This window comes from Cervus canadensis, chromosome 4 (genome assembly GCF_019320065.1).
Source record: "Cervus canadensis isolate Bull #8, Minnesota chromosome 4, ASM1932006v1, whole genome shotgun sequence".
Lineage (NCBI taxonomy): Eukaryota > Metazoa > Chordata > Mammalia > Artiodactyla > Cervidae > Cervus > Cervus canadensis.
In genome coordinates, this window is record NC_057389.1 from 98348486 (window position 1) to 98376256 (window position 27771).

At 44.4% G+C, this 27771-nt stretch overlaps 1 protein-coding gene and 1 long non-coding RNA gene across 2 annotated transcripts in view; one reads left to right on the top strand and one right to left on the bottom strand.

The window, feature by feature from the left end:
* Window positions 1-586, bottom strand: part of LOC122440964 (obscurin-like) — a 62035-nt gene extending 61449 nt beyond the window's left edge. Inside the window, exons 1-2 of the mRNA XM_043467611.1 lie at window positions 554-586; window positions 127-517 (exon numbers count right to left, since the gene is read on the bottom strand). Of these exons, the coding sequence (XP_043323546.1) occupies window positions 127-517; window positions 554-586 (424 nt within the window). The remainder of the gene's footprint in view (window positions 1-126; window positions 518-553) is intronic.
* Window positions 587-2085: 1499 nt separating this feature from the next.
* LOC122440605 lies at window positions 2086-25466 on the top strand. The gene is made up of 4 exons (XR_006269132.1): window positions 2086-2691; window positions 15998-16081; window positions 18381-18625; window positions 25235-25466. It is a non-coding gene; the product is annotated as an uncharacterized LOC122440605 (long non-coding RNA).
* Window positions 25467-27771: the final 2305 nt, after the last annotated feature.

Sequence of the window (27771 nt, forward strand, 5' to 3'; positions counted from 1 at the left end):
GGCGGGAGCAGCTATGGGGGCAGGGGGCCACGGGATGGCAGCGGGCGGGGGGAGCGCCACCCCGGGTCTGCCCACCCCATAGGAGCCGGGTCACCTCCCCCGGGTGGGGCCGGCCTGGGTGCCCACCTGTGACGGACAGGGTGGCGCTGGTGGCCTGGGAGCCGCAGCTGCAGGTGTACTCGCCAGTGTCCTCCCGGCGCAAGCCCCTCAGCACCAGCTCCGCCACGCGGCCCCGCTGCCGCAGCTCCCGGCGCTCATCAGCCTGCACCTCCAGGCCACCCTTGCTCCAGACGACGGCGGCCCCGGGCTCGGAGAGCTCACACTGCAGGCTGGCCGAGGCACCCTCCTCAGCCTGCAGGCTCTGCAGCGGCTTCCGGAACACCACCTGTGGGGCTGCAGAGCGGGGATCAGGGGTGGAGGGGAGAGGGAAGGGCAGCCCCAAGACTGGGGCCCAGTCACCCAGACAGGCGGCTGGCACCCCAAATCCAGTCAGACCCACTGAGGGCCTTGGCCAGGCCTGCCTCACCCGCCCACAGGACCCACTGCCTCAGGCTCCTCTGGAGGATCGGGGTGGGAGTGGGGTCATGGGCCAGGGTCTACTCGAAGGGAAGGCAGACCCTATGAGGTAGGTATGGTTGTTATTCTCATTCTACAGCTGAGGAAACTGAGGCAGAGAGAGATGCAGATACCTAAGGCCTATAAATGGCAACAGAAGATATGGGTTCAAACCTGGTTCTCTGGCTTGAGAGCCCCACTTCTAATTGTATACCCTGTATACCTTGACTCTCCACTACTGATATCCCACAAAATCCTCCCTGCCACTTCCTGAGGAGTCTTCTCCCTGCTCTTGAAGTCAAGAGACCTCTCCATTTATGTTCCCTCTAACATGGTTAACCTGGATGGGGGCCCCACCGTCATTTCCACAGAATGAAGATCAAAATAGTAGGTCAAGATCAGCTTTCAAGAGAGTGATAGAAGCGAGATACATGATCCAGAAAGTTAAAAGGGAGAAAAAAACCGAACAACTATGGATTGGGAAAAACCTGGGAAAGATAGCATGAGGATTCTCAGGGATGGAAAGAAAAAGAAAAGCATTCTGGCCAAGGGCAGGGAGAGGGACAGGAATGAGCAAAGGGGCCAGGCCAGAAAGCAACTCTGCCAAGTGTGCACGTTTCTTTGTTCTGACCTCAAGTGACACAAGACGTGTGTCATCTTACCTGTCTAATTAGTAATCACATGGTGAGCTGAGATTAACGAATAAAAGAGTGTCTACCAGGGAAACAAAAGAGAAACACTAGATATGGATTGCAAGGTTCGAAGTGAACATTCCCTATGGAATCCACCATCCACCACTGTGGGCCAGCTCTTCAAAGAGAAAAGGATATGGGCTCCAAATCCTGGTGAAGATGGTATTAGGGGGAGAACTCCAGTTTCCAGATAAAAAAACAAATCTATTTGTCTGTAAGACTTGAGAGGGCAATGAACTCACCTGAGACCTTGTTTCCCTCTGTTCGGCAGCCATATCCTCTTTCTGAGCAGTTTCCCTTGAGGATGGGTGAAGTCTCTGGAAGTCAGATCTGAGAGAAGAAGAAGGGAGCCAGGAGGAAGCCCTTTCTCTTTCCACCCCTCAGAATCAGCAGCTCTGAAACCTTTACATTCCCTGAGAATGATAGTATGTGCCCTCAGAGATGGAAGTCAGGACCTCGGAACAGACAGCACCAGAGAAAAGGGTTGGGTCATCCTGTTCCAGGCCCAGCTCTCTCCCTGACTCAGAGGAAAAGGTCCTAGGACTCTATCAGCGGTAGTAGCAGCTCCTTGAGCCTCACCAAGTGTCAGGCGCTACCTGCATCACTGAGCACAGTTGGCACTGTCAGCCCCCCCACCCCCCCATTTTATAGATCAGGAAACTGAGGGCAGAGTGGGAGCAACTCACCCCAGTCCACACAGCCAAAGGAGGGTGGTACCAGGATTCCAACCACAGCTGGCTCCAGAGCACAGGCTTTAACCTCCCTGCATGCACGTGACAACTTTTCTCCATCCAAGTCTTCCCACCCAACTCCTCCCCCTCCTGTTAAGGAAACAATTTCCAGATTTTTCTAGAAAACCTGCTTCCGGAAGGGAACACATCAGCTCTCCTAAAGCGGGGAGCAGGCTTGAGGGAGGAGGCACAGACAACCAAAGACCGGGATTCCAGTCCTGATTCTGCCACTGGGGGAAACCAGTGACTCACTTCTCACGCGAAACAAGCCTTTCACTGAGGAGGGCAGTGGCGATGTGAGGGGGAGGAAATAATCTTCTCATTCACTGCCGGCCCGGAGCAAATTAAAACGCCCCAGGAGCCGGGCAGGCAGCTCGCTGGGAACAGGTCGGGAGAAAGCAGCAGGGTGGCAGAACCCGGCGAATGGGGAGGAAGTGCCCGACTTGCAGCGTTCAAGGCACATCTGTGGGAGGCAGTGGCGCCAAGAAAACATAGGCGGTGGTGCCCCGCCCACGGCCCGCCGGCACCCACGAAGAACCTGATCTCGCCTCTTGGGCCTCTGCCGCGCGCCCCGACGCAGCATCCTCCCGAGGCCCGGTCCTCCCTCCTGCATCCCGCCGACCCTCCGCCGCTCACCTCGCCCAGGCCTCCGGGGGTTCCGCGGGCAGCAAGTGGTATGCTCCGGAACTGCCACGGCCAGACAGCTGCTTCAGGTAGGGACTTGTCCGAGGTGCTGCTTGGGTCGACCTCACGCCGGGAGGCCTTTCACGCCAGCGGCAAAACCCACGCAGGTCCGGGACCCTCAGGGGCTATCGCTATCCCCTCTGGGAAATGTAGTCCGCACCAGTGCTCAAGGATTCTGGGAAGTGTAGTTCTTCCTAACTGTCTGCCAGGAGAGGCCCGGCTGAGTCTGTCCCATGCCCAGAGGTATTCTGAGCTAGTGCTGGTGCTTCCTGGGCCGCTGGGTCGTGGGTTCCTGGTTCTTCCGAGAGGAAACCGTTTTGCCAGGATAGTATCCTGTAGCTCTGCATCTTTGTAAATGATAGTAAGGCAAGTAGACAACTGACAAGAGCAAACCTATTTTCTCTTAAGTCTTTCAACAAGTATATTGAGCACCTGTTGGAGATAAACCCTATCTTGGTGAGCAAAACAGAGATCATTGCTCTGGAGAACTTTTTTCTGGGTCAGGGGTTGGGGAAGGAGGTGTTGGAGGAAGGAAACCCCCTCCAGGGCCCAAAAGAGGGTTCTTGTCTAACACTTGGAAATGATATGTCCAAGGAGACACACATGCTGACAAAGCAAGAGACTTTATTGGAAAAAGTACCCTGACCCCATCCCTCAACCCCCCAGAGAGCAGTAGGGTAAGGGAACCCAGGAGAACTGATCTGCCACATGGCTCACAGTCTCAGGCATTATGGTGATGGGGGATTACTTTCCAGGTTATCTTTGGCCAATTATTCTGACTCAAGAGTCCTTCCTGGTGGTGCATACGTTGCTCAGCCAAGATGGATACCAGGGAGAAGGATTCTGGGAGATGATTGGACATGTGGTGTTTCCTTTTGACCTTTCCCGAACTCTTCTGGTTGGTGGTGGCTTATTAGTTCCTGTTCTTTACTAGGACCTCCTCCTGTCATGAAATAACTCATGCAAATGGTTACTATGGTGCCTGGCCAAGGTGGGCGATTTCAGTCAGTGTGCTTTCCCTAACAGAGAGATTGAGCAGACAAGAAGTCATGAACAAAAATATACAGCATTTTAGAAAGTAAACATTATGGGGAAAAGCAAAAGAAAAGAAAGGTAGGAAGAATCTGCAACAGGTATGGAGGCAGGTTGCAGCAAGGAATAGGGTCACAAATACAACCATTTGTTAATACAGCAGGAAACAATCTTGATAAGGTAGAATAAGCATCCTTCCATAAGTTCTTTTTTAAATTTATTTTTTTATTGAAGGATAATTGCTTTACAAAACCTCGTTGTTTTCTGTCAAACCTCAACATGAATCAGTCATAAGTATATGTATATCCCCTCCCTTTTGAACCTCCCTCCCATCTCCCTCCCCACCCCACCCCTTTAGGTTGATACAGAGCCCCTATTTGAGTTTCCTGAGCCATACAGCAAATTCTCATTGGCTATCTATTTTACATATGGTAATGTAAGTTTCCATGTTACTCTTTCCATACCCTCTCTTCCCCTCTCACCATGTCCATAAGTCTATTCTCTGTGTTTGTTTCTCCACTGCTGCCCTGTAAGTAAATTCTTCAGAACGATTTTTCTAGATTCGATATATGTGCATTAGAATATGATATTTATCTTTCTCTTTCTGACTCACTTCACTGTGTATAATAGGTTCTAGGGTCATCCACCTCATCAGAACTGACTCAAATGCGTTCCTTTTTATGGCTGAGTAATATGCCATTGTGTATATGTACCACTACTTCTTTATCCATTCATCTGTTGATGGGCATCTAGGTTGCTTCCATGTTTGAGCTATTGTAAATAGTGCTGCAAGGAACAATGGGATACATGTGTCTTTTTCAACCCTGGTTTCCTCAGGGTATATGCCTAGGAGTGGGATTGCTGCATCATATGGTGGTTTTATTCCTAGTTTTAAAAAGAATCTCCATACCATCTTCCATAGTAGCTTCTGTAAGTTCCTGTTCAACTGTCTTGGCTATGCTCAACTCAAATAAATAATAGTCATCATGACAACTTATAAATAAAAATGCTGAGACTTTGATGGGATTCTTTGAATCCTTAAATCTACTTGGGAAAAAATATTATCTAACATTATTGATTGTAATAGCCAATTACCATGGTATAGCTCTTCTTTTACTTTGGTCTTATTTAGGTCTCCCTATATTTAGGTCTCCATGTATTTTCTCCACGGCAGTATTGCATATTTTTGTGAGTTTTATCTGAGGGTGTTACATACTTTTTGACCCATTCATGGATGACAGCCTTGTCATAGTGAAGGGGTTTGGATAACTCAATGAAGCTATGAGCCATGCTGGGCAGGGCCACTCAAGACGGATGGGTCACAGTGGAAAGTTCTGACAAAACATGGTCCACTGGAGGAGGACATGACAACCCACTCCAGTACTCTTGCCAAGAGAACCCTATGAACAGTATGAAAAGGAAAAAAGATTTAACACAAGAAAATGGGCCCCACAGGTCAGAAGGTGTCCTGTATACTACTGGGAAAGAGCAGAGGGCAGTTACTAATAACTCCAGAAAGAATGAAGCAGCAGGGCCAGAGAGGAAACAAGACTCAGCTGTGGATGTGATGAAAGTAAAGTCCAATGCAGTAAAGAACAATATTGCATAGAAACCTGGATTGTTAGGTCCATGAATCAAGATAAATTGGACATAGTCAAGCAGGATATGGCAAGAGTGAACATTGACATCTTAGGAATCACTGAACTGAAATGTACAGGAATGGGTGAATTTAATTCAGATGACCATTATATGTACTACTGTGGGCAAGAATCCTTCACAGGAAGTGGAGTAGCCCTCATATTCAACAAAAGAGTCCACAATGCAGTACTTGGGTGCAATCTCAAAACTGAGAGAATGATCTTGGTTCATTTCCAAGGCAAACCAATCAACATCAGAGTAATCCAAATCTATGTCCCGATCACTAATGCTAAAGAAGCTGAGGTTGAACGGTTCTATGAAGACCTATAAGACCTTCTAGAACTAACACCCAAAAAAGATGTCATTTTCTTCACAGAGGATTCGAATGCAAAAGTAGGAAGTCAAGAGATACCTGAAGTAACAGGAAAATTTGCCCTTAGAGTACAAAATGATACAGGGCAAAGGCTAACAGAGTTTGCCAAGAGAACATGCTGGTCATAGGAAACACTTTCTTCCAACAACACAAGAGATGATGCTACATATGGACCTAATCAGATGGTCAACACCAAAATCAGAATAATTATATTCTTTGCAGCCAAAAAGGAGCTCCTTATTTGAAAATTCAGACTTAAATGGAAGAAAGTAGAGAAAACCTCTAGGTCATTCAGATATGACCTAAATCAAGCCCCTTATGACTGTACAGTGGAGCTGATGAATAATTTCAAAGGATTAGATATGGTAGAGTGCCTGAAGAAATATGAACAGGGGTTTCTAACATTGTAAAGGAGGCAGTGCCCAAAACCATCTCCAAGAAAAAGAAAGGCAAAGTGGTTGTTTGAGGAGTCTTTACAAATAGATGAGGAAAGAAGAGAAGCAAAAGGCAAGGGAGAAAGGTAATGCCAGAATTCCAGAGAATACCAAGGAGAGACATGAAGGCTTCTTAAGTGAACAATGCAAAGAAATAAAGGAAAAAAATAGAATGGGAAAGACTAGAAATCTCAAGAAAATAGAAACAGTAAGGACGAAACAGAAGCAGAAGAGATTAATAAGAGGTGGCAAGAATACACAAAAGAACTATACAAGAAAGGTCTTCTTGACCTGGATAACCACGATGGTGTGTCACTCACTTAGAGCCAGATATCCTAGAGGGTGAAGTCAAGTGGGCCTTAGGAAGAATCACTACAAACAAAACTAGTGGAGGTGATGGAATTCCAGCTGAGCTAAAAGATGATGCTGTGAAATTGCTGCTGTCAATATTTGTCAGCAAATTTGGAAAACTCAGGAGTGGTTACAGGGCTGGAAAGGTCAGTTTCCATTCCAGTTTTCCAAAGAAGAACCTCTTGGTGAAAGTGAAAGAGGAGAGTGAAAGAGCTGGCTTAAAACTCAACATTAAAAAAACTAAGATCTGTGAAAAATACCGTTGGTAGCTTGATAGGGATTGTGTTGAATCTATAGATTGCTTTGGGTAGTATAGCCATTTTGACAATATTGATTCTTCCAATCCATGAACACGGTATGTATCTCCATCTGTTTGTGTCCTCTTTGATTTCTTTCATCAGTGTTTTATAGTTTTCTATGTATAGGTCTTTTGTTTCTTTAGGTAGATATACTCCTAAGTATTTTATTCTTTTTGTTGCAATGGTGAATGGTATTGTTTCCTTAATTTTTCTTTCTGTTTTCTCATTGTTAGTGTATAGGAATGCAAGGGATTTCTAGAACAAATAATTTCACAATTTGTAGGGAAATACAAAAAACCTCGAATAGCCAGAGTAATCTTGAGAAAGAAGAATGAAACTGGAGGAATCAACCTGCCTGACTTCAGACTCTACTACAAAGCCACAGTCATCAAGACAGTATGGTACTGGCACAAAGACAGAAATATAGATCAATGGAACAGAATAGAAAGCCCAGAGATAAATCCACGAACCTATGGACACCTTATCTTTGACAAAGGAGGCAAGGATATACAATGGAAAAAAGACAACCTCTTTAACAAGTGGTGCTGGGAAAACTGGTCAACCACTTGTAAAAGAATGAAACTAGAACACTTTCTAACACCATACACAAAAATAAACTCAAAATGGATTAAAGATCTAAATGTAAGACCAGAAACTATAAAACTCCTAGAGGAGAACATAGGCAAAACACTCTCCGACATAAATCACAGCAGGATCCTCTATGACCCACCTCCCAGAATATTGGAAATAAAAGCAAAATAAACAAATGGGACCTAATGAAACTTAAAAGCTTTTGCACTACAAAGGAAACTATAAGCAAGGTGAAAAGACAGCCGTCAGATTGGGAGAAAATAATAGCAAATGAAGCAACAGACAAAGGATTAATCTCAAAAATATACAAGCAACTCCTGCAGCTCAATTCCAGAAAAATAAATGACCCAATCAAAAAATGGGCCAAAGAACTAAACAGACATTTCTCCAAAGAAGACATAACAGATGGCTAACAAACACATGAAAAGATGCTCAACATCACTCATTATCAGAGAAATGCAAATCAAAACCACAATGAGGTACCATTACACGCCAGTCAGGATGGCTGCTATCCAAAAGTCTACAAGCAATAAATGCTGGAGAGGGTGGGAGAAAAGGGAACCCTCTTACACTGTTGGTGGGAATGCAAACTAGTACAGCCACTATGGAAAACAGTGTGGAGATTTCTTAAAAAACTGGAAATAGAACTGCCATATGACCCAGCAATCCCACTTCTGGGCATACACACTGAGGAAACCAGATCTGAAAGAGACACGTGCACCCCAATGTTCATCGCAGCACTGTTTATAATAGTCAGGACATGGAAGCAACCTAGATGCCCATCAGCAGGGACGAATGGATAAGGAAGCTGTGGTACATATACACCATGGAATATTACTCAGCCATTAAAAAGAATTCATTTGAATCAGTTCTAATGAGATGGATGAAACTGGAGCCCATTATACAGAGTGAAGTAAGCCAGAAAGATTAAAGACAATACAGCATATAACACATATATATGGAATTTAGAAAGATGTAATGATAACCCTATATGGAAACAGAAAAGAGACAAGATGTCACGTACAGACTTTTGACTCGTGGAGAAGGTGAGGGTGGGATGTTTCGAGAGAACAGCATGTATATTATCTATGGTGAAACAGATCACCAGCCCAGGTGGGATGCATGAGACAAGTGCTCGGGCCTGGTGCACTGGGAAGACCCAGAGGAATCAGGTGGAGAGGGAGGTGGGAGGGGGGATTGGGATGGGGGATACATGTAACTCCATGACTGATTCATGTCAATGTATGACAAAACCCACTGCAACGTTGTGAAGTAATTAGCCTCCAACTAATAAAAATAAATGAAAAAAAAAAAAACAAAACAAAACAAAACTAAGATCATGGCATCTGTGGTGACCCAAGGATGAAAGAGCAGATAAAACCAGGGAGGGTCTTGAAATGCAGAAACAGAAAAACCAGACCCTTATCATCCTTCCTTCCCCCATGTTGTAACTGTTAACAGATTTCAGGTCCTCCTGAGCATTATAACCTGTCTCCCCTCTTACCCCCTAGGGAGAAGGTATTTCCTTACTCTACCCTCAACACAGTATACGTGCCTCATCCAATCAGCAAATAACCTGCAAGGCCCCATCCCACTCCTTGTACCCTGAGTATAAAAGTGAACTAAGGAATCCTGTTCAAGGTCGGTTCTCCCTTGAGCTGGCCCACTGTTCTAAGAGCGTCTCCCACTCTAATAAACTTTGTTTCCTTCTCATTCTGTCTCATGTCTGGAAATTCTTTTCTGACTCATGTCCAGACTACAACATTTTTGGTGGCCCATTTTTGGTGGCCGACATTTTGGGGGACCTTGGGGCCTCTTCCCCCACCTCCTCGCTTCTCCTTTCTCATAGGGACCCTCAGCAAGCAGACAAGTGCTGTGGAAGCGACTGAGGAACTCTGGCCAGGGTTACCCCCGTGTGTTCCAAAGGCCCCACTGCTCACTGCACCCCAGTAGCTGCTGCCTGAATGGGTGGGGGTCTCTCCTGTGTCTTCTTTCCAACTGAGGACTAGGCCAACAAATATTGTGTGGGCACAGGTCAGGCACTTAAAAGCCATTAGGATGCCTGACACATGAAGACTCCCGTGTGAGGATAAGGGGGACACGGGACGGATCAGGCCACAGGGGCATCCGCCTGCAGCAAGACAACTTCCGTGCACCGTGTCAGGCACATAGTGGTTGAAGCAAAACAGAGGCCATTGTCCCCTGGCCACTGCCTCCCCAATAGGATTGTAAGGCAGACTCCTCAGCTTTCTTCCCTGTCACTTTCACTTCTTTCCCTTTCAGTCCAGATTGATTTACAGGAGCCTAGCTGTTGCCTCAGAGCCATCCTAAGAATGGCTTCCATGTTTCAGGGAATGGCCAAACAGTGAGTCACCCGGTTGCTCCCGGGAATCTCTATCTGTTTCTGCCCGGGCCACAGGTGCTGTCTTTCTCTGCCCAGGTCACATGGTACCATAGCCACATGTTTCTCAGGGGTCACCTCCCACTGTCAGACGCGACTTGGGACGGTTGGCCATTTTTGTGCCATTAGTCACACAGAGAGATCACTGGGACAAAAAGGACGCCTTTCTGTCAGCTGGTGTCTCTCAGTGCCCACATTCTACGGCAGAGGCTAAGAGTGGATTCTGGTACGTCCTGGGAGCCTCTCTCAGACTCACCCCTTGCTACCTTCTCAGAAACTGAAAAATTTTGATCGTGCAAATGGCCTGGCCCCATTACAAACTGGGGGACCTCAAAAAAATGGCCTCTGAGTGGCCCACTATCTTTTGCCAAAAGCAGAGAAAGGACTCAGAATTTCCTTACATTCAGTCCTTCATGGTCCTCAGTCAGAATCCAGATTTGAGGGACTCATGTTGCATGTGTCTTTCTGTTGCCTTCCTATCACCTGTCCCCCTCTGTCTCTCTCCATCAGATTTCCTAGATGACCCCTACTTGACCTTGCATATCCACATGATCTCTAGGAAAGGATTCTGAGGTTCCCTTTTGGTCCAGGTTTTTCTCCTATATTCAAAAGCCTGAAGGATCAAAAACTCTCCTGTATGTATGCTTATCTCTCAGGTGGGGAGGGAACCAAGTTTCCCCCACTCCTGACCATCCTAAAGAATTCCCTTCTAACTACACCTAAGAGTGGGGAAGGACCAAGCCTCCCCCTGCAAATTTCCTTAATCGTTCAGATTCTTCTGATGGGACAAAGACCTCACTTCCCACCAGAGGGACAATCCAAGATTTTTATCAGCTGATCTGCCCCTGACATCAGAGTCAATTTGAGCACTATTTGGTCTATAATTTAGGTATAAAACTATGACCATAGAAAGGAAAGATGACTTTTTGACACAAGTTGGCCATGATATTCTTTAGACTCTGGAGAAAACTGGTTAAAGTGAAATTTTTTTTCTTCAAAACTGCAAAACCGGTCTTTTTGCATACGCAGTTAAAAACAACTAACTTGTTAAAAGGCTTGTCTAGGGAAAAGCTTAAAGTTAACCCTTTCCATGTCCTTGAAATACACAGCCCATTTTACCTGAGACCTCAGCCTTGGGCAAATTAGCACTTCAAGCCAAAACAAACAAACAAACAAACAAAAAAAACACAAGGGGTCAAAGAGACATTTTAAATCTCAGGCGGAAAACTATGCTATCTCTGTCTGTCTGTCTGGGTTTATGTTTGTCTCAGTGGGTGTCTTTTTGTTTGTTTGTTTGTTTTTTAATAATATTGCTGAAGTTGTAAATGAGTTCTAATTTAATTGGCCTAAAGAAAAGCAAACGCTTACAAATCAGACAATCCTAAATACAAGAGAAATTAACCTAAATGAATTTCAGATTTACGTGAACTGGGGAATTTTCAGTATTAAATATCTAGTATTATTGTTTGTTTGCTAATCTAATATAGACATGTCTAAGAGTCATTAAGCATAGTATTTTCATTGTGCCTTGGTTTATTATAAGTTAAATATTGTTATATCTGTTACAAGTTTGTCAGCAAGGAAAGTAACTCGAGTGAAGAAACTTTTAAAAAAGAAAAATATAAATGAGACAAGAGCTTTTAGTTAAATTATTAAGAATAATTATACTTTAGGAATGTCTGTCTAAAATAGTGTCTGCAGACTGGGGTAACTTGAATTTCTAGGGTTGTGCTAAACTAAGTGATGGAAGTTTATTGAATAACTAGGTCATTTCCAAATAAAATAAGATTCTGAAACATTCATTACTGAACACTAACTTCCTCTTACAAAGAAACTAGTAATTTTGGACTATTATTGAATAATGTTTGATGCCATCCTGAGATGTTCTCTAGAATTTTTTTTTAGAATTTATCACTAGTATTTATGTTCACCAATCTATAGAGTGCTAATATAAAGATCATTTCTTCGTTGCTTAAGGAAAGTAGGATGTCTGTTTTCAGTAAAGAAGGTATGAGGAATGAAATTACATTTTATGAAGGGAAAAGGAAGTAGGTCTGGCTTACAGATGGCAGTTTTAGGATGGGAGAACAGAATAATGGGTACAGAAAGTGATAAGAAGGTTTTATGGAAAGGGAAGAATTTTGGGCATAAATACAAGTTTATTGAGATGTTGAACTGCCTTTGATAATGGATTTTAAGTTTCTTTACCTTTGTAGTGATCTGTTCTATGTTTACCTTTGAAATCTTCTTTGTTACTTTGGCTAAGTGAATATATTTTTTCACAGTGATCTATATGATTCTATCTGACTGAGTGTTATAAACCCTTTCGATATTTATCGACAAAACTTCCTAAATAACTTGATTTCTAGCTAACTTTGGGGTGCTTCAGAGGGCCCCTGAGATATCTCAAAGAGCTATTAAACTACCTGGGTTCATTGGACATGTTGAATTACATGGGAAGTACTATTGAAGGGGTGGTAAATCTTCTCAGATTATATTGTATGATTGATGTTACTAATATAGATATCCTAGAAATTATGTGAAATTCATGAAAATCTGATATGTCCTGGTAAAATACTGTCAGTTATAATTCTAGTTATCATGTTAAAGTGTTACAAGTCACAGCAATGACCAGGTTACTTTGTCAATTACAATTTAATCAGATTTTAAACCTGCCTTCTATGGTTTCACTCTGATGTCTTTGCAAGAATACTGCTATTTCAAGATTTATGGAAAATACTTCTAAGATTAAGCAATAAACAAATTTTGTTTGTTATCTGGTAAACTGGTAACAGACTGGAATTTAGTCTACTCTCTATGTTAAGAGAACAAAGTTTTCTTAGTATGCAGCTTTTGATAACAGATTATGAATTTCTTTGCCTTTAAGTGGTTTATGTTTGTTTTTAAAATCTTTCGCTACTTTGGTAAACTAAATAAACATTATTTAAGATTATGGTACATGTAGGCAAAGCTTATTCTGCTTCTACAAAAAATAAGCCCTGACAGTTAGACTTTTGCTATCCTGATGTCCTTAAAACATGGCAACAGTCTATTCTTGAATCGGGGAATTAAAAATGGGTGAACAATAGCCGTAAATCAAAGCGTTAGGGCTACGGGAAATCCAAGACGGCCGCTTGGCTTTTCCTGACTCCCTGACAAACCTGATTTTTATTTGATGGGTTAAATAAAGCCTTCCCTGGCTACAGGGTTAATGCCCTCATAATGAAAAATTATGTTTCACTGATGTTAAGTTTTGTTAATTGTTAAACTAAGTTTATAGTTTTGTTAATTAAAGTTTAGTGTTTACTGAGACTCACTTCTGAAATAGTTCCCTGTTGTTATGTTATATTGATAAAAGATTTAATTAAGTTATGAAGAAGGACACTCTAAGTTTGTTTCTAAAGCTTATCTCAGTAACCAATCTTCAGATAAAGATCAGATGCTCCATGATGTACAACCAGGAGATTAACGCCAGGCTATAGTCATTTAATATGCCAGCAAATTTGGAAAAATCAACAGTGGCCACAGGACTGGAAAAGATCAGTTTTCATTCTAATCCCAGGGAAAGGCAATGTCAAAGAATGTTCAAACTACCACACAATTTCACTCATCTCACATGCTAGCAAACTAATGCTCAAAATTCTCCAAGCCAGGCTTCAGCAATATGTGAACTGTGAACTTCCAGATGTTCAAGATGGATTTAGAAAAGGCAGAGGAACCAGAGATCAAATTTCCAACATCCGTTGGATCATCAAAAAAGCAAGAGAGTTCCAGGAAAACATCTACTTCTGCTTTATTGACTATGCCAAAGCCTTTGACTGTGTGGATCACAACAAACTGTGGAAAATTCTTCAAGAAATGAGAATACCAGACCATCTGACCTGCCTCCTGAGAAATCTGTATGCAGGTCAAGAAGCAACAGTTAGAACTGGACATGGAACAACTAACTGGCTCCAAAATTGGGAAAGAAGTATGTCAAGGCTGTGTATTGTCACCCTGCTTATTTAACTTATATGCAGAGTACATCAGGAGAAACACTGGACTGGATGAAGCACAAGCTGGAATCAAGATTTCCAGGAGAAATGTCAATAACCTCAGATATGCAGATGACACCACCTTTATGGCAGAAAGTGAAGAAGAACTAAAGAGCCTCTTGATGAAAGTGAAAGAGGATCATTGTTACCATCTTTCTAAGTTCCATATATATGCATCAGTATACTGTATTGGTGTTTTTCTTTCTGACTTACTTCACTCTGTATGATAGGCTCCAGTTTCATCCACCTCATTAGAACTGATTCAAATGCATTCTTTTCAACGGTGATTCATGTCAGTATATGTGGCAAAAACCACTACAACATTGTAAAGTAATTAGCCTCCAATTAAAATAAATAAATTAATTAAAAAATAAAAAACTAAAAAAAAGAAAAAGGAGAGCAAAAAAGTTGACTTAAAGCTCAACATTCAGAAAACTAAGATCATGGCATCTGGTCCCATCACTTCATGGCAAATAGATGGGGAAACGGTGGAAACAGTGGCTGACGTTATTTTTCTGGGCTCCAAAATCACTGCAGATGGTGACTGCAGCCATGAAATTAAAAGACGCTTACTCCTTGGAAGGAAAGTTATGACCAACCTAGACAGCATATTAAAAAGCAGAGACATTACTTTGCCAACAAAGGTCCGTCTAGTCAAGGCTATGGTTTTTCCAGTGGTCATGTATGGATGTGAGAGTGGGACCATAAAGAAAGCTGAGAGCCAAAGAATTGATGCTTTTGAACTGTGGTGTTGGAGAAGACTCTTGAGAGTCCCTTGGACTGCAAGGAGATCCAACCAGTCAATCCTAAAGGAAATCAGTCCTGAATATTCATTGGAAGGACAGATGCTGAAGTTGAAACTCCAATACTTTGGCCACCTGATGTGAAAAACTGACTCAATGGAAAAGACCCTGATCCTGGACAAGATTGGAGGTGGGAGGAGAAGGCAGAAGATGAGATAGTTGAATGGCATCACTGACACAATGGACATGAGTTTGAGTAGCCTCTGGGAGTTGGTAATGGACAGGGAAGCCTGGCGTGCTGCTGTCCATGGGGTCGCAAAGAGTCAGATACAACTGAGGGACTGAACTGAACTGATGTGAGATTTCTATCATATTTCATTGATCCCTTCTTTCATTAAGATGATGCTATATTGGTTACTGTAGTTTACACATGCATGTCTTGTTTTATTGTGCTTTAGTTTATTGCACTTTGCAGATATTTTTATTTTTTACAAATTGAAGGTTTGTGGCAGCCCTGACTGAAACAAGTCTATCAGTGGCATTTTTCCAACAGCATTTGCTCACTTTGGATCTCTCTGTCACATTTTGGTAATTCTCACAATATTTCAATTCATTATTAATTCACATATTCATTATGATTATATTTGTTATGGAGATCCCTGATTAGTGATATTTAATATTACCATTGCAAAATGATTATGAATTATTGGAGGCCCAGATGATAGTTAGCATTTTTTTTTAGCAATAAAGTATTTTTTACTTACATTATTTACAATTTTTAGACACAATGTTATTACACATTTGATACACAAAAGTATAATGTAAACACAACTTTTATGTACACTAGGAAACAATAAAAGTTCATGTGACTTCCCTTAGTGTAGTATTCAGTTTATTGCTAGGGTCTGTAATATCTCTGAGATATGCCTGTAGTAAGTCTTGAAGTCAGGTAGCATCAAATTCAAACTATTCTTCTCCTTCAATAGTCTGTTAGCTATTCTGGATCTTAAGCCTTTCCATATAAAGTTAATAATCAGCTTATCAATAATCACAAAATAATTTGCAGTGATTTTGACTGAGATTGCATTGTATCTATAGATCAATCTGGGGAGAACTGACAGCTTGACAGTATCCAGTCTTTCTATCAATGAACTGAACAAGAAATATTTCTCCATTTATTTAGTTCTTCCCTTATTTTGTTCATGACGGTTTTATAGTTTTTTTTTTTTTTCACACAGATATTACACATATTTTGTTAGATTTTTACCTTGTTATTTCATTTTGGGGATGTTAATATAAATGGTATTATATCTTTAATCTCAACATCCATGAGTTCATTGCTGGTATAGAGGCAAGCAATTGACTTTTGTATATTAACCACGCATCCTGCAATCTTGCTGTAGTTGCTTATTCTACGAGTTGTTTGTTATTTCCTCCAGATTTCCTACATAGATGGTCATGTCATTGTTGGGGGAGATCATCAAGAGGATGTGACTGCTAATTGACCCATGAACAGGAATCAGGTGATCAGAGGCTCCTTAACCTCTCCCCTGTCCTTAGAATGTATGTTCCACCTACTATTTCTACACCAGCAGCCACTTCAGGGATGCAGTCTTGAGAGAGTAATGTGTTGTTGAGACCATCTGAACTGGATGTGTGACTAGACCCTATTGTAGGACTTCTCTGGTGGTCCAGTGGTTAAAAATCCACCTGTCAATGAAGGGGACACTGGTTTGATTTCTGGTCCAGGAAGATTCTACATGCCATGGCACAACTAAGCCATAACACCACAACTACTGAGGCCAGACCATGTTAGAGCCTGTGCTCTGCAACAAGAGAAGCTGCCTTAATGAGAAGCCTACCCATCACAACTAGAGAGTAGCTCCCAATTGCCACAACTATAGAAAGCCGTCGAAGAGCAACAAAGACCCAGCACAGCCAGAAAACAAAATAAATAAATAAATAAAATTTAAAAGGCCTCTCTATTAAATTTTAAGGTTGTGGCAGGAGGATGGATAGATCTACTTGTCTTGAGACTGACAAAGACAAACCTTGTATGTAAGCTCCCTTATTTATTAAAACTGCCTCCTACCAGCCATCCAGCTACTCAACATAGCTGGATGACATGCCTGGTGCCCTGGTTGTCCCAATGCCGGCCCTTGTTGAGCATGTAAACCTTCACTGGCCATGGGATGTCAGTCAATGTGTGGCCGGGGGATCAAGGAAAAGACCCTGCTGGAGTGGCTGGGAAAGGGGTCTGGGGAAGGCAGGAGCTGATGTTGGAGGATGCCCAGGAGTGGAAGGCACCCTGGCCTTACCTCTGCCCACCCTGGAGCCTATCCACCACCCAGGAGTCGCTGTCTGCCTATGGAGCCTTTCTGCCACCAAGGAGTCGATGTCTGCCCATGGAGTCGATCCACCAGTGGTGGTGGCAGATCCACCCCAGGGAGGCCAATGCAGAGGAGAGGCTGGGATACCGTCCACTCCTGGGTGGCAGATTGGCTCCAGGGTGGGCAGTGGTAAGGCCAGGGTGCCCCCGCTCCTGGGCATCATCCAACGCTGGCTTCAGCCTTCCCCAGACTTGCTTCCCAGCCACTCCAGGAGGGCCTTTTCTTGACACCCAGCCATACATTGATCAACACCCTTCAGCCAGTGAAGGTTTTCACACTCAACAAGGACCATCACTGGGACAACCAGGGCACTGGGCATGTCATCCAGCTACAATGAGTGGCTGAAAGGTATGTCCCTGTTAGTAACAGACAGAATGTGGTCCACTGGAGAAGGCAATGGCAAACCACTTCAGTATTCTTGCCTTGAAACCCTATGAACGGTGTGAAAAGGCAAAAAGATAAGGTACTGAAGGATGAACCTCCCAGGTCGGTAGATGTGCAATATACTACTGGGGAAAAGTGGATAAACAGCTACAGAAAGAATGAAGAGGCTGAGCCAAAGCAGAAGTGATGCCCAGTTGTGGTTGCGACTGGTGGTGAAAGTAAAGTCAGATGCTGTAAAGAACAATACTGCATAGTAATCAGGAACATTAGGTCCATGAATCAAGATAAACTGTCTGTGGTCAAACAGGAGATGGCAAGAGTGAACATTGATATTTTAGAAATCAGTGAACTAAAATGGACGGGAATCAGCAAATTGAATTCAGATGATCATTATATCTACTACTGTGGGCAAGAATGCCTTAGAAGGAATGGAGTAGTTTGTTTCCAAGGCAAACTGTTAGGTAGTTAGAATAGGGGAAAGGAGGGAAAAGCCTGCGAAAATAGAACGAAGAAAGGTCAAAGGAAGGTCCGAGGACCGGAGTGAAGACCTCAGGTAGAACAAACAGAATTCCTGGCTAAGCCTAATTTGCATAGGGCAGGCCCAGGGGGAGGAAAAACCTATAAAAGGAAGAGCCAAAGCGCTTTCTCTCTCTCTCTCTCTCTCTCTTTCTCTTCCTCTCTTCCACATGCATGCACTCTTACTCTTTCTCTTTCTCTCTCTTTCTCTCTCTGTGTCTCTCTCTCTCCCCCAGGTGCATGCGCTCTTTCTCTTTCTCTCTCTTTCCCACGCGGTGGTGCGCTCCTCCACTCTCTTCTCTTCATGTCTTTGGGTTGGCATGCCCTCATGATTCGAGGATGGATTCTCCTACTATCTTCTAAATAAAATAGAGCTGTAACCCTGATTTGTCTGAGTTATAACACGGTCTGTTCAAGACCCGAGAGCTGTGACGCGCCGAGGGCTTTAATGTCCGTCACTCCAAATCTTTGTTGTGAGGAGACAGAACCGAGGAGCATACACTCACCTGGCGTCTATGGTGCCGTGACTCAGGTTTAACCTGGCTGAAACCACCTCGGCGCGGCCCCCGCAAGGAGGAGACCACACACAGCAGGAGCCCAACTCAGCGAAAGCTCCCACGGTAGAAGTGGAACATGAAGAAAACTCAGTGCAAGAGGCCCAGTGCAAGAAAACCCAGTGCAAGAGGCCCATCATGCTGGAGACCAGGACAGCAAAAAACGAACTCAGCAGAAACCTCATGAGGCTCAACCTCGGGTTCCAGAAGACCTCCGGTTAAGGTAGGAGGTCCTTGCTCCTATGGCTGGAGGGATATGCCTAACAAAATCTTAATTCCTTTACAATCTCTCGTTTCTTGTTTCCTTGAACTCCCTGCGAACAGATGGGTGGCAGTGGGCGCAATTGAGGGACTCTGGAGAAGCTTCTCTTTGGTATGTCCCAAAGGCACTATCTGCTGGGCCCCAGTAGCTGTTACCCAAGCCGGTGGGGGTTCTTTTGTCCTTACTCTTCTCTGTGCCAAGAATCAGGCCAATGAAAACTGTGAACACAGGTCAGGAATTTAGCAGGTTTTCCAGCAGGCTATGAAGGGGATCCCTTGGCAAGTTTTACCCACTGCTTTTTCCTCCTGTCCTTTAGCTCTCTCCTAGGACTCAAGCCCAGCCAAAACTAATGGAGCCCAGGCTCTGACGTCTCATTGCAAAAATTCATTGAGTGACAAAGAGATAAGTAAGAGGTGGATTTGTTAAGATTCAGAGAGAAGCCACTCTTCAGGGTGTGGGCCATTGCTGAGGGCAAGGGCTCGGGCCATGGAATGTGGCCTGGCTAGGTTTTGGGGTGAATTTATATGCTAATGAGTGGGAGGATCATCCCAATCATTGGGGAACCATCCACTCCTCCCTCTTTTGACAGTGCCTTAGAGCTGTTCTGCCACCTCTGGGTGTGTCTGTTGGCTTATAGATTGGGGATTAAGGTTTACTTGAATTTGACTTGTCATCTTGGACCTAATTGATTTTAATCGGTTTATGTTATGCCCTTGTGCTTTGTCATTCTTTCAAAGGTTGTGCTCTGCCTCCTTCCCTCCTGTTTCATGCTCCTTTCCTCAGCCCCATCCGGGCCCACAATGTTGCCTCTACAGTCTTCTGGAGGGACAACCAGAAAATAGCTGGCTTTAGGAGGGAAATACTGTATACAGCACTGGTCATGCTGGAGATCTTGGTGACACCCAAGTCCAGTCCGGGGGTCCCAGGAGGTCAACCTGTCTTGACCTGCCTATGGATCTGGTCCTCAAAAGGTTGTCACGCCTCAACCTGCTCGGGGATCCACCAGTCCCAGGGGTCCCAGGAGGTTGTCACGCCTCGACCTGCCCAGGGACCCAATTCTCAGGAGGCCGTCATGCCTCAACTTGCCCGGGGATTCTATCTCTAGGAGGCTGTCACACCTCAGCCTGCCTGGGGATCTGCACCCTGACCCGGGGACGCCTGGCTCTCAAGTTGCAACAGTTCTGGGTAGGATAAGCTTCAGAAAGACTCACCTCTAAGGAAGTCCACCCATGAAAATTGAAGGAGGCCTATTAGTTTTCTTCTTTTTCTTTGCCTCCCTGTCATGACTGTCTTTCAGATGGGAAATAACCAATCCACTTCCTGGCAGATGCCCTTGAGATGCATCCTTGATAACTGGAAGCTGTTTGATCCTCTAACTCTGAGGAGGAGTCGCTTAAAATTCTTTTGTGCCACTGCGTGGCCACAATATCCACTGGGGGACAAGGAACACTGGCCTGAGGATGGGAGTTTAAATTACAGTACCATCCTGCAACTAGAATTATTCTGCAAAAGACAAGGGAAATGGACAGAGATCCCTTATGTCCAAATTTTCTTTTGACTAAGAGATATGAAGGAACTATGTCTTAAGTATGGGATTGTTGTACGCCCTAAAAGTGAGTCTACTAGGCAGATGGTGTTAGGCACAGGCAACCAAGAGGAGGAACCCCCCCCCCCCATAAAGGCTCAACTCCCATGCCCCCGAAGAGACTGGAGCCTCCCACAACTCCCGAGTTGTCTGGTATCCAAACGTGCCCCTATGTCCGGGAGCACCCCCTCTACAAAAGCCAGCTTGAGTTGGCTGGAGGAGAATTCGGACCAAGCCAGGTCCATAAGCCCTTCTCCCTCTTAGAACTAAGACAGATCAAACAAGAGCTATACAGATGACCCAGGCAAATATATAGATACATTCCAACATATTACCTTGGTCTTTGACTTGACGTGGAAGGACATCATGGTCACATTTAGTCAAACTTTATCTGACCCTGAACATACTAGGGTCTTAAAGGAAGCCTGAAGGTATGCAACGGGGCTTCACATGTCAAGTGATAGATACCCAGTAGGGGAAACTGCAGTCCCCTCTTCCAATTCTAATTGGAATTATAATGACCCTGAGCACATCTGGAAAAGAGATGATTTTCTAATCTGTGTGAAGACAGGACTGAAAGCAGCCCAACAAGAAGTAATCAGCTATGCCTGGGTCTCAACAATAACTCAGGAGCCCGACGAGAACCCCATTGCCTTTCTAGAAAGGCTAAAAGAGGCCCTCCAAAAGTTTACCAATCTGGACTTAGACTCTTAGGAGGGACAGGTGATTTTAAAGGACAAATTCCTGTCCCAATGTGCATCAGATATCAGAATTAAGTTACAACAGCTACAGCAGCAGGACCCTGCTACCTCTTTAGATGAGATGATCCAGACAGCCACCGATACCTTTTATAACAGAGAACAGGAGAAGGAGGCCAAGGCCAAGGAGAGGGAGAGAAGGAAAGAGACAAGGCATGCCCAGATGCTGGCCGCCCTCCAGGGAAGTCCTATGGCACACCCCGAGACCTTGAATGACAAGGCACAAGGCAAATGCCTAATCTGTAGACAGGAGGGGCATTGGGCCAAAGAGTGTCCTAACCATAGCAAGTCTCCTAAAATGGCTTGCCACAAATGCCATCAACTGGGACATTGGGCGGCACTCCGCCCTGGGGACCCAAGAGCCTCAAGGTCAAGCGCCAAGCCTTCCCTCATGATGGTTCAACAGGACTGAAGTGGCCCGCTCCAGCCAGCCTGTCTGTCACAGATAACCATCATGGGGCTGGAGCCAAGGGTGCAACTGGATGTGGCAGTTAGGCCTGAGAATTTCTTGGTTGACACAGGGGCTACCTACTCTGTCTTGATCTCCTACTCCGGGGCCTTCTCCTCTTAAACCTGTACCATTTTGGGTGCTACAGAAAAAACAACTACTAAGAGATTCACCCAAGCATTTCTTTGTTTCTGGGATGGACAAATATTTTCCCACCAGTTTCTGGTGGTCCCTGAGTGTCCTACTTCCTTATTGGGAAGAGAAATACTCACTAAACTGGGGACCACCCGTGTAATGGGAAGCTTTTCAGCCACTAGAGCCCCACAGCTCCTGGTTACTACTGAAGAACCCATTACACCTTCTCCAATAGGAAGGGATCAAAAACTATGGGAGGACAAAATTAATCCCCAGGGAATTCCTGGACGAGCCCACCAAGCTGAACCGGTCATCATTGTCCTTCGAGATCCCACTCGGTTTCCTAACCGGAAACAATATCCTCTCAAAAGAGAGGGTCGGGAGGGACTACAGCCTTTAATAAATAAATTTCTTGCTTGTGGGCTATTGGTCCCCACCAGTTTGCCATGTAACATCCCAATCCTCTCAGTAAAGAAAAAGGACGGAACCTGGCGAGTGGTTCAACATCTCTGGATCATAAATGAAACTCTAGTCCCCCTCCATCTCACAGTGCCCAATCCCTATGTAATCTTGGGAGAAATCCCACCCAGTGCCAAGTGGTTTACAGTCTTGGATCTCAAAGATGCATTTTTTTTTTGCATACCACTGGCTAAAGAAGCCCAATATCTTTTTGCCTTTGAGTGGGAGGCCCCAGGAGAAAAACACCAACAGATGACTTGGACAGTATTACCTCAGGGGTTCAGAGATAGCCCCCACCTGTTTGGACAGGCCCTTAGCCAGGATCTCCTAGATCCAGACCTGGGACCTAATGGGAAAATATTACAATACATAGATGACCTACTAATCTGCTCTGGAGATGAGGAAAATGCCCAACAACATGCAATTCAGGTTCTAAACTTTTTGGCAGAAAGGAGATATAAAGTCTTCCGTGCTAAGGTACAAATGGTTGAGACAAAAATCACTTACCTGGGAGTTCAGATGACACATGGGTCCAAGAGGCTGTCCTCTGATCGGGTACAAGGAATCCTCCAGTTGCCCTCCCCCACGACTCGAAAACAATTGCGAGCTTTCCTGAGGCTAACAGGGTATTGTAGAATCTGGATACCCAACTATGGTCTAATTGCCCAGCCCTTACATGAAAGCTTAAAGGGACGAGATGATCCAATCCCAGTGATGTGGGGAGCTCCTCAAAAGAAGGCAGAGGCTACACTAAAACAGGCCTTAACTCAGGCACCTGTCTTGAGGTTGCCAGACCCAGAAAAAGCATTCCAACTTTGTGTCCATGAAAGAGAGGGAATAGCCTTGGGAGTGTTAACTCAAAGGTTAGGATCTGAGCCCCAGCCTGGAGCTTACTTATCCAAAAGACTCGATCCAACCACCCAAGGCTGGCCCCCTGCCTTTGAAATCTTGCAGCTATTGCAATTATGATAGAAGATGCTTTAAAACTCTCCTTTGGGGGCAAATTAACTATTTTTACCAGCCACCAAGTAAAATAACTCCTAAATGGGAAAGGCCATTTATGGATATCTGATTAAAGAATCCTCAGATATCAAGTAATGCTGATGGAAAATCCAGGCCTCACTTTATCCCCTTGTGAGGTTCTTAACCCAGCCACCCTCCTGCCCACCCCCGAGGGCTCTCTCCCCTTTCACTCTTGCCTAGAAACCTTGGACCACTGGACAAAACCCTGAGACGAATTGTCAGAAGATCCTCTGGCCAATCCTAAGGAAATCTGGTACACTGATGGAAGCAGCTTTGTCTTAGATGGAAAAAGAAGAGCCGGGTATGCAGTAGTCTCCAATTTTGAGATCTGGTGGCTAAGCCTCTGCCACCAGCCCAATTAGCTGAGCTCATAGCCCTGACTCGAGATTTAGAGCTGGGAAAAGGAAAAAGAATAGCCATTTACACTGACTCCAAGTATGCCTTTCTGGTGCTACATGCACATGTGGCTATTTGGAAAGAAAGGGGCCACTTGACCACCCGAGGGTCCCCAATCGAATATGGTGATCAAATTCTTAGACTCTTGGAGGCAGTCCATCTGCCAACTGAGATTTCAGTCTCCCACAGTAAAGGACACCAGAAAGGGAGCACAGAAGTGGCATGAGGGAGCCAAGCAGCAGATCAGGCAGCGAAGAGAGCAGCATTACAGAACCATGACCTAATAGGGGTTGCCACCTTAGTTCCACAGACTAATTTGCCAGAAACTCCTTCATATACTGAAAGTGAGACTCTTAAAGCTAAAAGTGAGGGCTTTCAAGAAGATCATACGGGGTGTGCAAAAGGAGCGACTACTTTTTCTGCCTGGGAACCTCCAATGCAAGTTGGTTAACTCCTTACATGCCACTACTCATTTAGGGGAAAAGGCCTTCCAAAGATTACTAGAAAGGTCCTTCAAAGGAACAGGCCTACAAACAACTATAAGGCAAGTGGTCTCCTCTTGTCCCACTTGCCAATTAAACAACCCCCAAGGAGCTTGAAGACCCCAGCTGGCCTAGCCTGTCCAATGATGTGGGACCTATCCAGGAGAGGCCTGGCAGATGGACTTCACCCAGATGCCAGTTTCTCAAGGTATAAGTACCTATTAATCATGATAGGTATTGAAAACTTTCCCACCTGACTGAGAAGGCTGAGGAGGTGGTAAAAATAACTACTCCATGAAATCATTCCAAGATTTGATCTGCCCAGGTCATTACAAAGTGACAATGGGACATCATTTACTTCTAAGGTCACCCAAGGGGTCTCTAAAGCATTGGGCATTACTTATTATCTCCATTGTGCCTGAAGGCCTCAGTCTTCAGGAAAAGTAGAAAGAGCCAACCAATTCTTAAAATCAGCAGTAAAAAAGATTAAAAAAGATAAAAAAATAACCCAGAAGACCTCCCTGGGATGGAAGGAGACTTTATCAATAACCCTCCTCTGCACCCATATTGCTTGCCCCTAAGGAACAGGTTGGTCTTAGTCCTTATGAGATGCTATATGGGAGACCTTTTGTTTATGTCAATGACCTCTTCCTAGATCCAGAGATTCAGACCCTCCAGTCTTATACCATGGCCATTGGGCAATTCCATCAGGATATATGCTTGTGGGGTATGAACCAGGACCCAAAAGACTCTAAGGAGTCACCACTATATCCTCCAGGGACACAAGTCCTAATTAAAGTCTGGAAAGATGGGTCCCCAAAGACTCAACTCCAGCCCACATGGAAGGGCCCCTACCCTGTAATACTTTCTACCCCCACATCAGTCAAGGTACCAGGACATGACTCCTGGATTCACTCATGAGTCAAGCCATGGAAGAAAACAGAAGAGGACACTCAATACACCTGTGAGCCCCTAGGAGATCTCAGATACCTATTCAGAACTACAAATGAGTGCCATTCTAATGAGCACCCCCAAAATCTGGTTTCTGGGGACAAGATTTCTCAGGATAGCTCTAAAGAGCCAACACAGCTTGGTAGAGTTTGTACTCCAAAACAGGCAGGAGATAAATCTTCTGATCCCTGAACAAGGAGGGACTTGAGCCATCCTGGCGATGGGAATTTGGAGTTGGCTAATGCCCCTACTAGTCCTTGTTACACCATACTGATGCTGCTTATGATTGTTCCATGCATTATCAATTGTCTAAACTGTTTTGTCTCTGCTCAGGTCAACAAGCTACAACATGCGTGCCAGTTCAACAAAGATACAAAACTACAGCCGATCATGGAAAATATCACTCACCCTTAGACGGACACTGCTATGAGGACTCTGAGGCCTGAGACTAACAAGAGTGGGAGACCTCGCCATCCCAGTTCAGCAGGAAGTAGCCAGAAAGACCTTGACGCCCCTATTCCCAAAGAACTGGGCCTCCCATCTCTTGAGGGGGGAATGTTAGGTAGTTAGAGTAGGGAAACGGAGTCCAAAATGGTGGTGGCTAAAAGACAAGGAAGGGAAAAGCCCGCAAAAATAGAACAAAGAAAGGTCAAAGGAAGGTCGGAGGACCAGAGTGAAGACTTCAGGTAGAACAAACAGCACTCCTGGCTAAACCCAATTTGCATAGGGCAGGCCCAGGGGGAGGAAAAACATAAAAGGTGAAGCCAAAGCGCTTTCTCTCTCTCTCTCTCTCTCCCATGTGCGTGCGCTCTCTCTCTCTCTCTCTTTCTTTCTCTCTCTCTCTCCCTCTCTCTTGCTCTCTCCCCTGTGCGCCGGAGCGCTCCTCCACTGTTCTCTTTGCGTCTTTGATTTGGCATGCCCTCACGCTTTGAGGATGGATTCTCCTGCTATCTTCTAAATAAAATAGAGCTGTAACACTGATTTGTCTAAGAGCTATAACACGGTTTGTCCAAGACCCAAGAGCTGTGACGCGCTGAGGGCTTTATTGTCCGCCACTCCAAATCTTTGTTGTGACGAGACAGAACCGAGGAGCATACACTCGCCTGACAAAACCATTCAACATCACAGGAATCCAAGTCTATGCCCAAACCACTAATGCTGAAAAACTTGAAGTTGCATAATTCTATGAAGACCTATTTCAAATCCTAAAAGATGATGCTGTGAAAGTGCCACACTCAATATGCCAACAACTTTGGAAAACTCCACAGTGGCCACAGAGCTGGGAAAGGTCAATTTTCATTCCAGTCCCAAAGAAGGGCAATGCCAAAGAATGTTCGATCTACTGCACTATCTCAATCATCTCACACACTAGCAAAGTAGTGCTCAAAATTCTCCAAGCCATGCTTCAGCAATATGTGAACCGTGAACTTCCAGATGTTCAAGCTGGATTCAGAAAAGGCAGAGGAACCAGACATCAAATTGTGAACATCCGTTGGATCATCAAAAAAGCAAGAGAGTTCCAGAAAAACATCTACTTTTGCTTTATTGACTATGCCAAATCCTTTGACTCTGTGGATCACAACAAACTGTGGAAAATTCTTCAAGAGATGGGAATACCAGACCACCTGACCTGCCTCCTGAGAAACCAGTATGCAGGTCAAGAAGCAACAGTTAGAACTGGACATGGAACAGCAGATTGGTTCCAAATGGGGAAAGGAGTATGTCAAGTTTGCATATTGTCACCCAACTTATTTAATTTATATTCAGAGTACATCATGCGAAATACCAGGCTCGATGAAGCATAAGCTGGAATCAAGATTCCCGGAGAAGTATCAATAACCTCAGATACACATGAAAGGTTGTTGTTGACCCATGAAAAGACACCAGGATTCTTGACCTCCAGAGGAGAAGAATTCAATCTGGGGCCAGAGACGAGGCTGGATCGCTCAGAGCTTTTGTGTAATAAAGTTTTATTAAAGTATAAAGGAGGTAGAGAAAGCTTCTGACATAGGCATCAGAAGGGGGCAGAAAGAGTACCCCTCCTGCTAGTCTTCAGCTGGATGTTATATAGTCACTAGCAGTCTGTTAATGAAAAGAAAGGAATGTCTTAAAACTCAGAATGCCACCAGGCCCCTCATCCATAAGATGTATTTGGGGATAATCTCGGCACCAGACGATTCATCCCGGGCAATAAAACGATTGACTTGAATCTTGTAGAAGGGCAGATTACCATACAAATAGTTTTATTTACATAGATTAGGGGAACAATATCTGAGTATAACATACTGATTTGTCAAGTAGGTTCTGAGCCATTAGCCGAAACTGACTTGAAGACAGAGTCTGGGGTAAATGCATAGCACATTAACATAGCTTAAGACAAACATTTCCATAAGAAAAATGCATCGGTTAACTCAAGGTTTGAGAACAGTTAACTTCAGGTGAAACCAGGTGTCATTATGGCAACACAGTATTTTAAGAGAAACCTCCTTTTAAATTTGTATAGAGAAGGAAAAAATATCGCTAGTTTGTTTCTTCCTGCTGCTTAAGAGAGATAAAAAGGTCTGACACTTGCAGCCTATTTCCTCCATTTGGAGGCCCCTGGCCTTCCTGCCTGTTACCCTCTCACACAGATGACACCACCCTTATGGTGGAAAGCAAAGAAGAACTAAATAGCCTCTTGATGAAAATGAAAGAGAAGAGTGAAAAAGTTGGCTTAAAACTTAACATTCAGAAAACTAAGACCATGGCATCTGGTCCCAACACTTCATGGCAAATAGATGGGGAAACAATGGAAACAGTGACAGACCTTATTTTTGAGGGCTCCAAAATCACTGCAGATGGTGACTGCAGCCATGGAATTAAAAGATGCT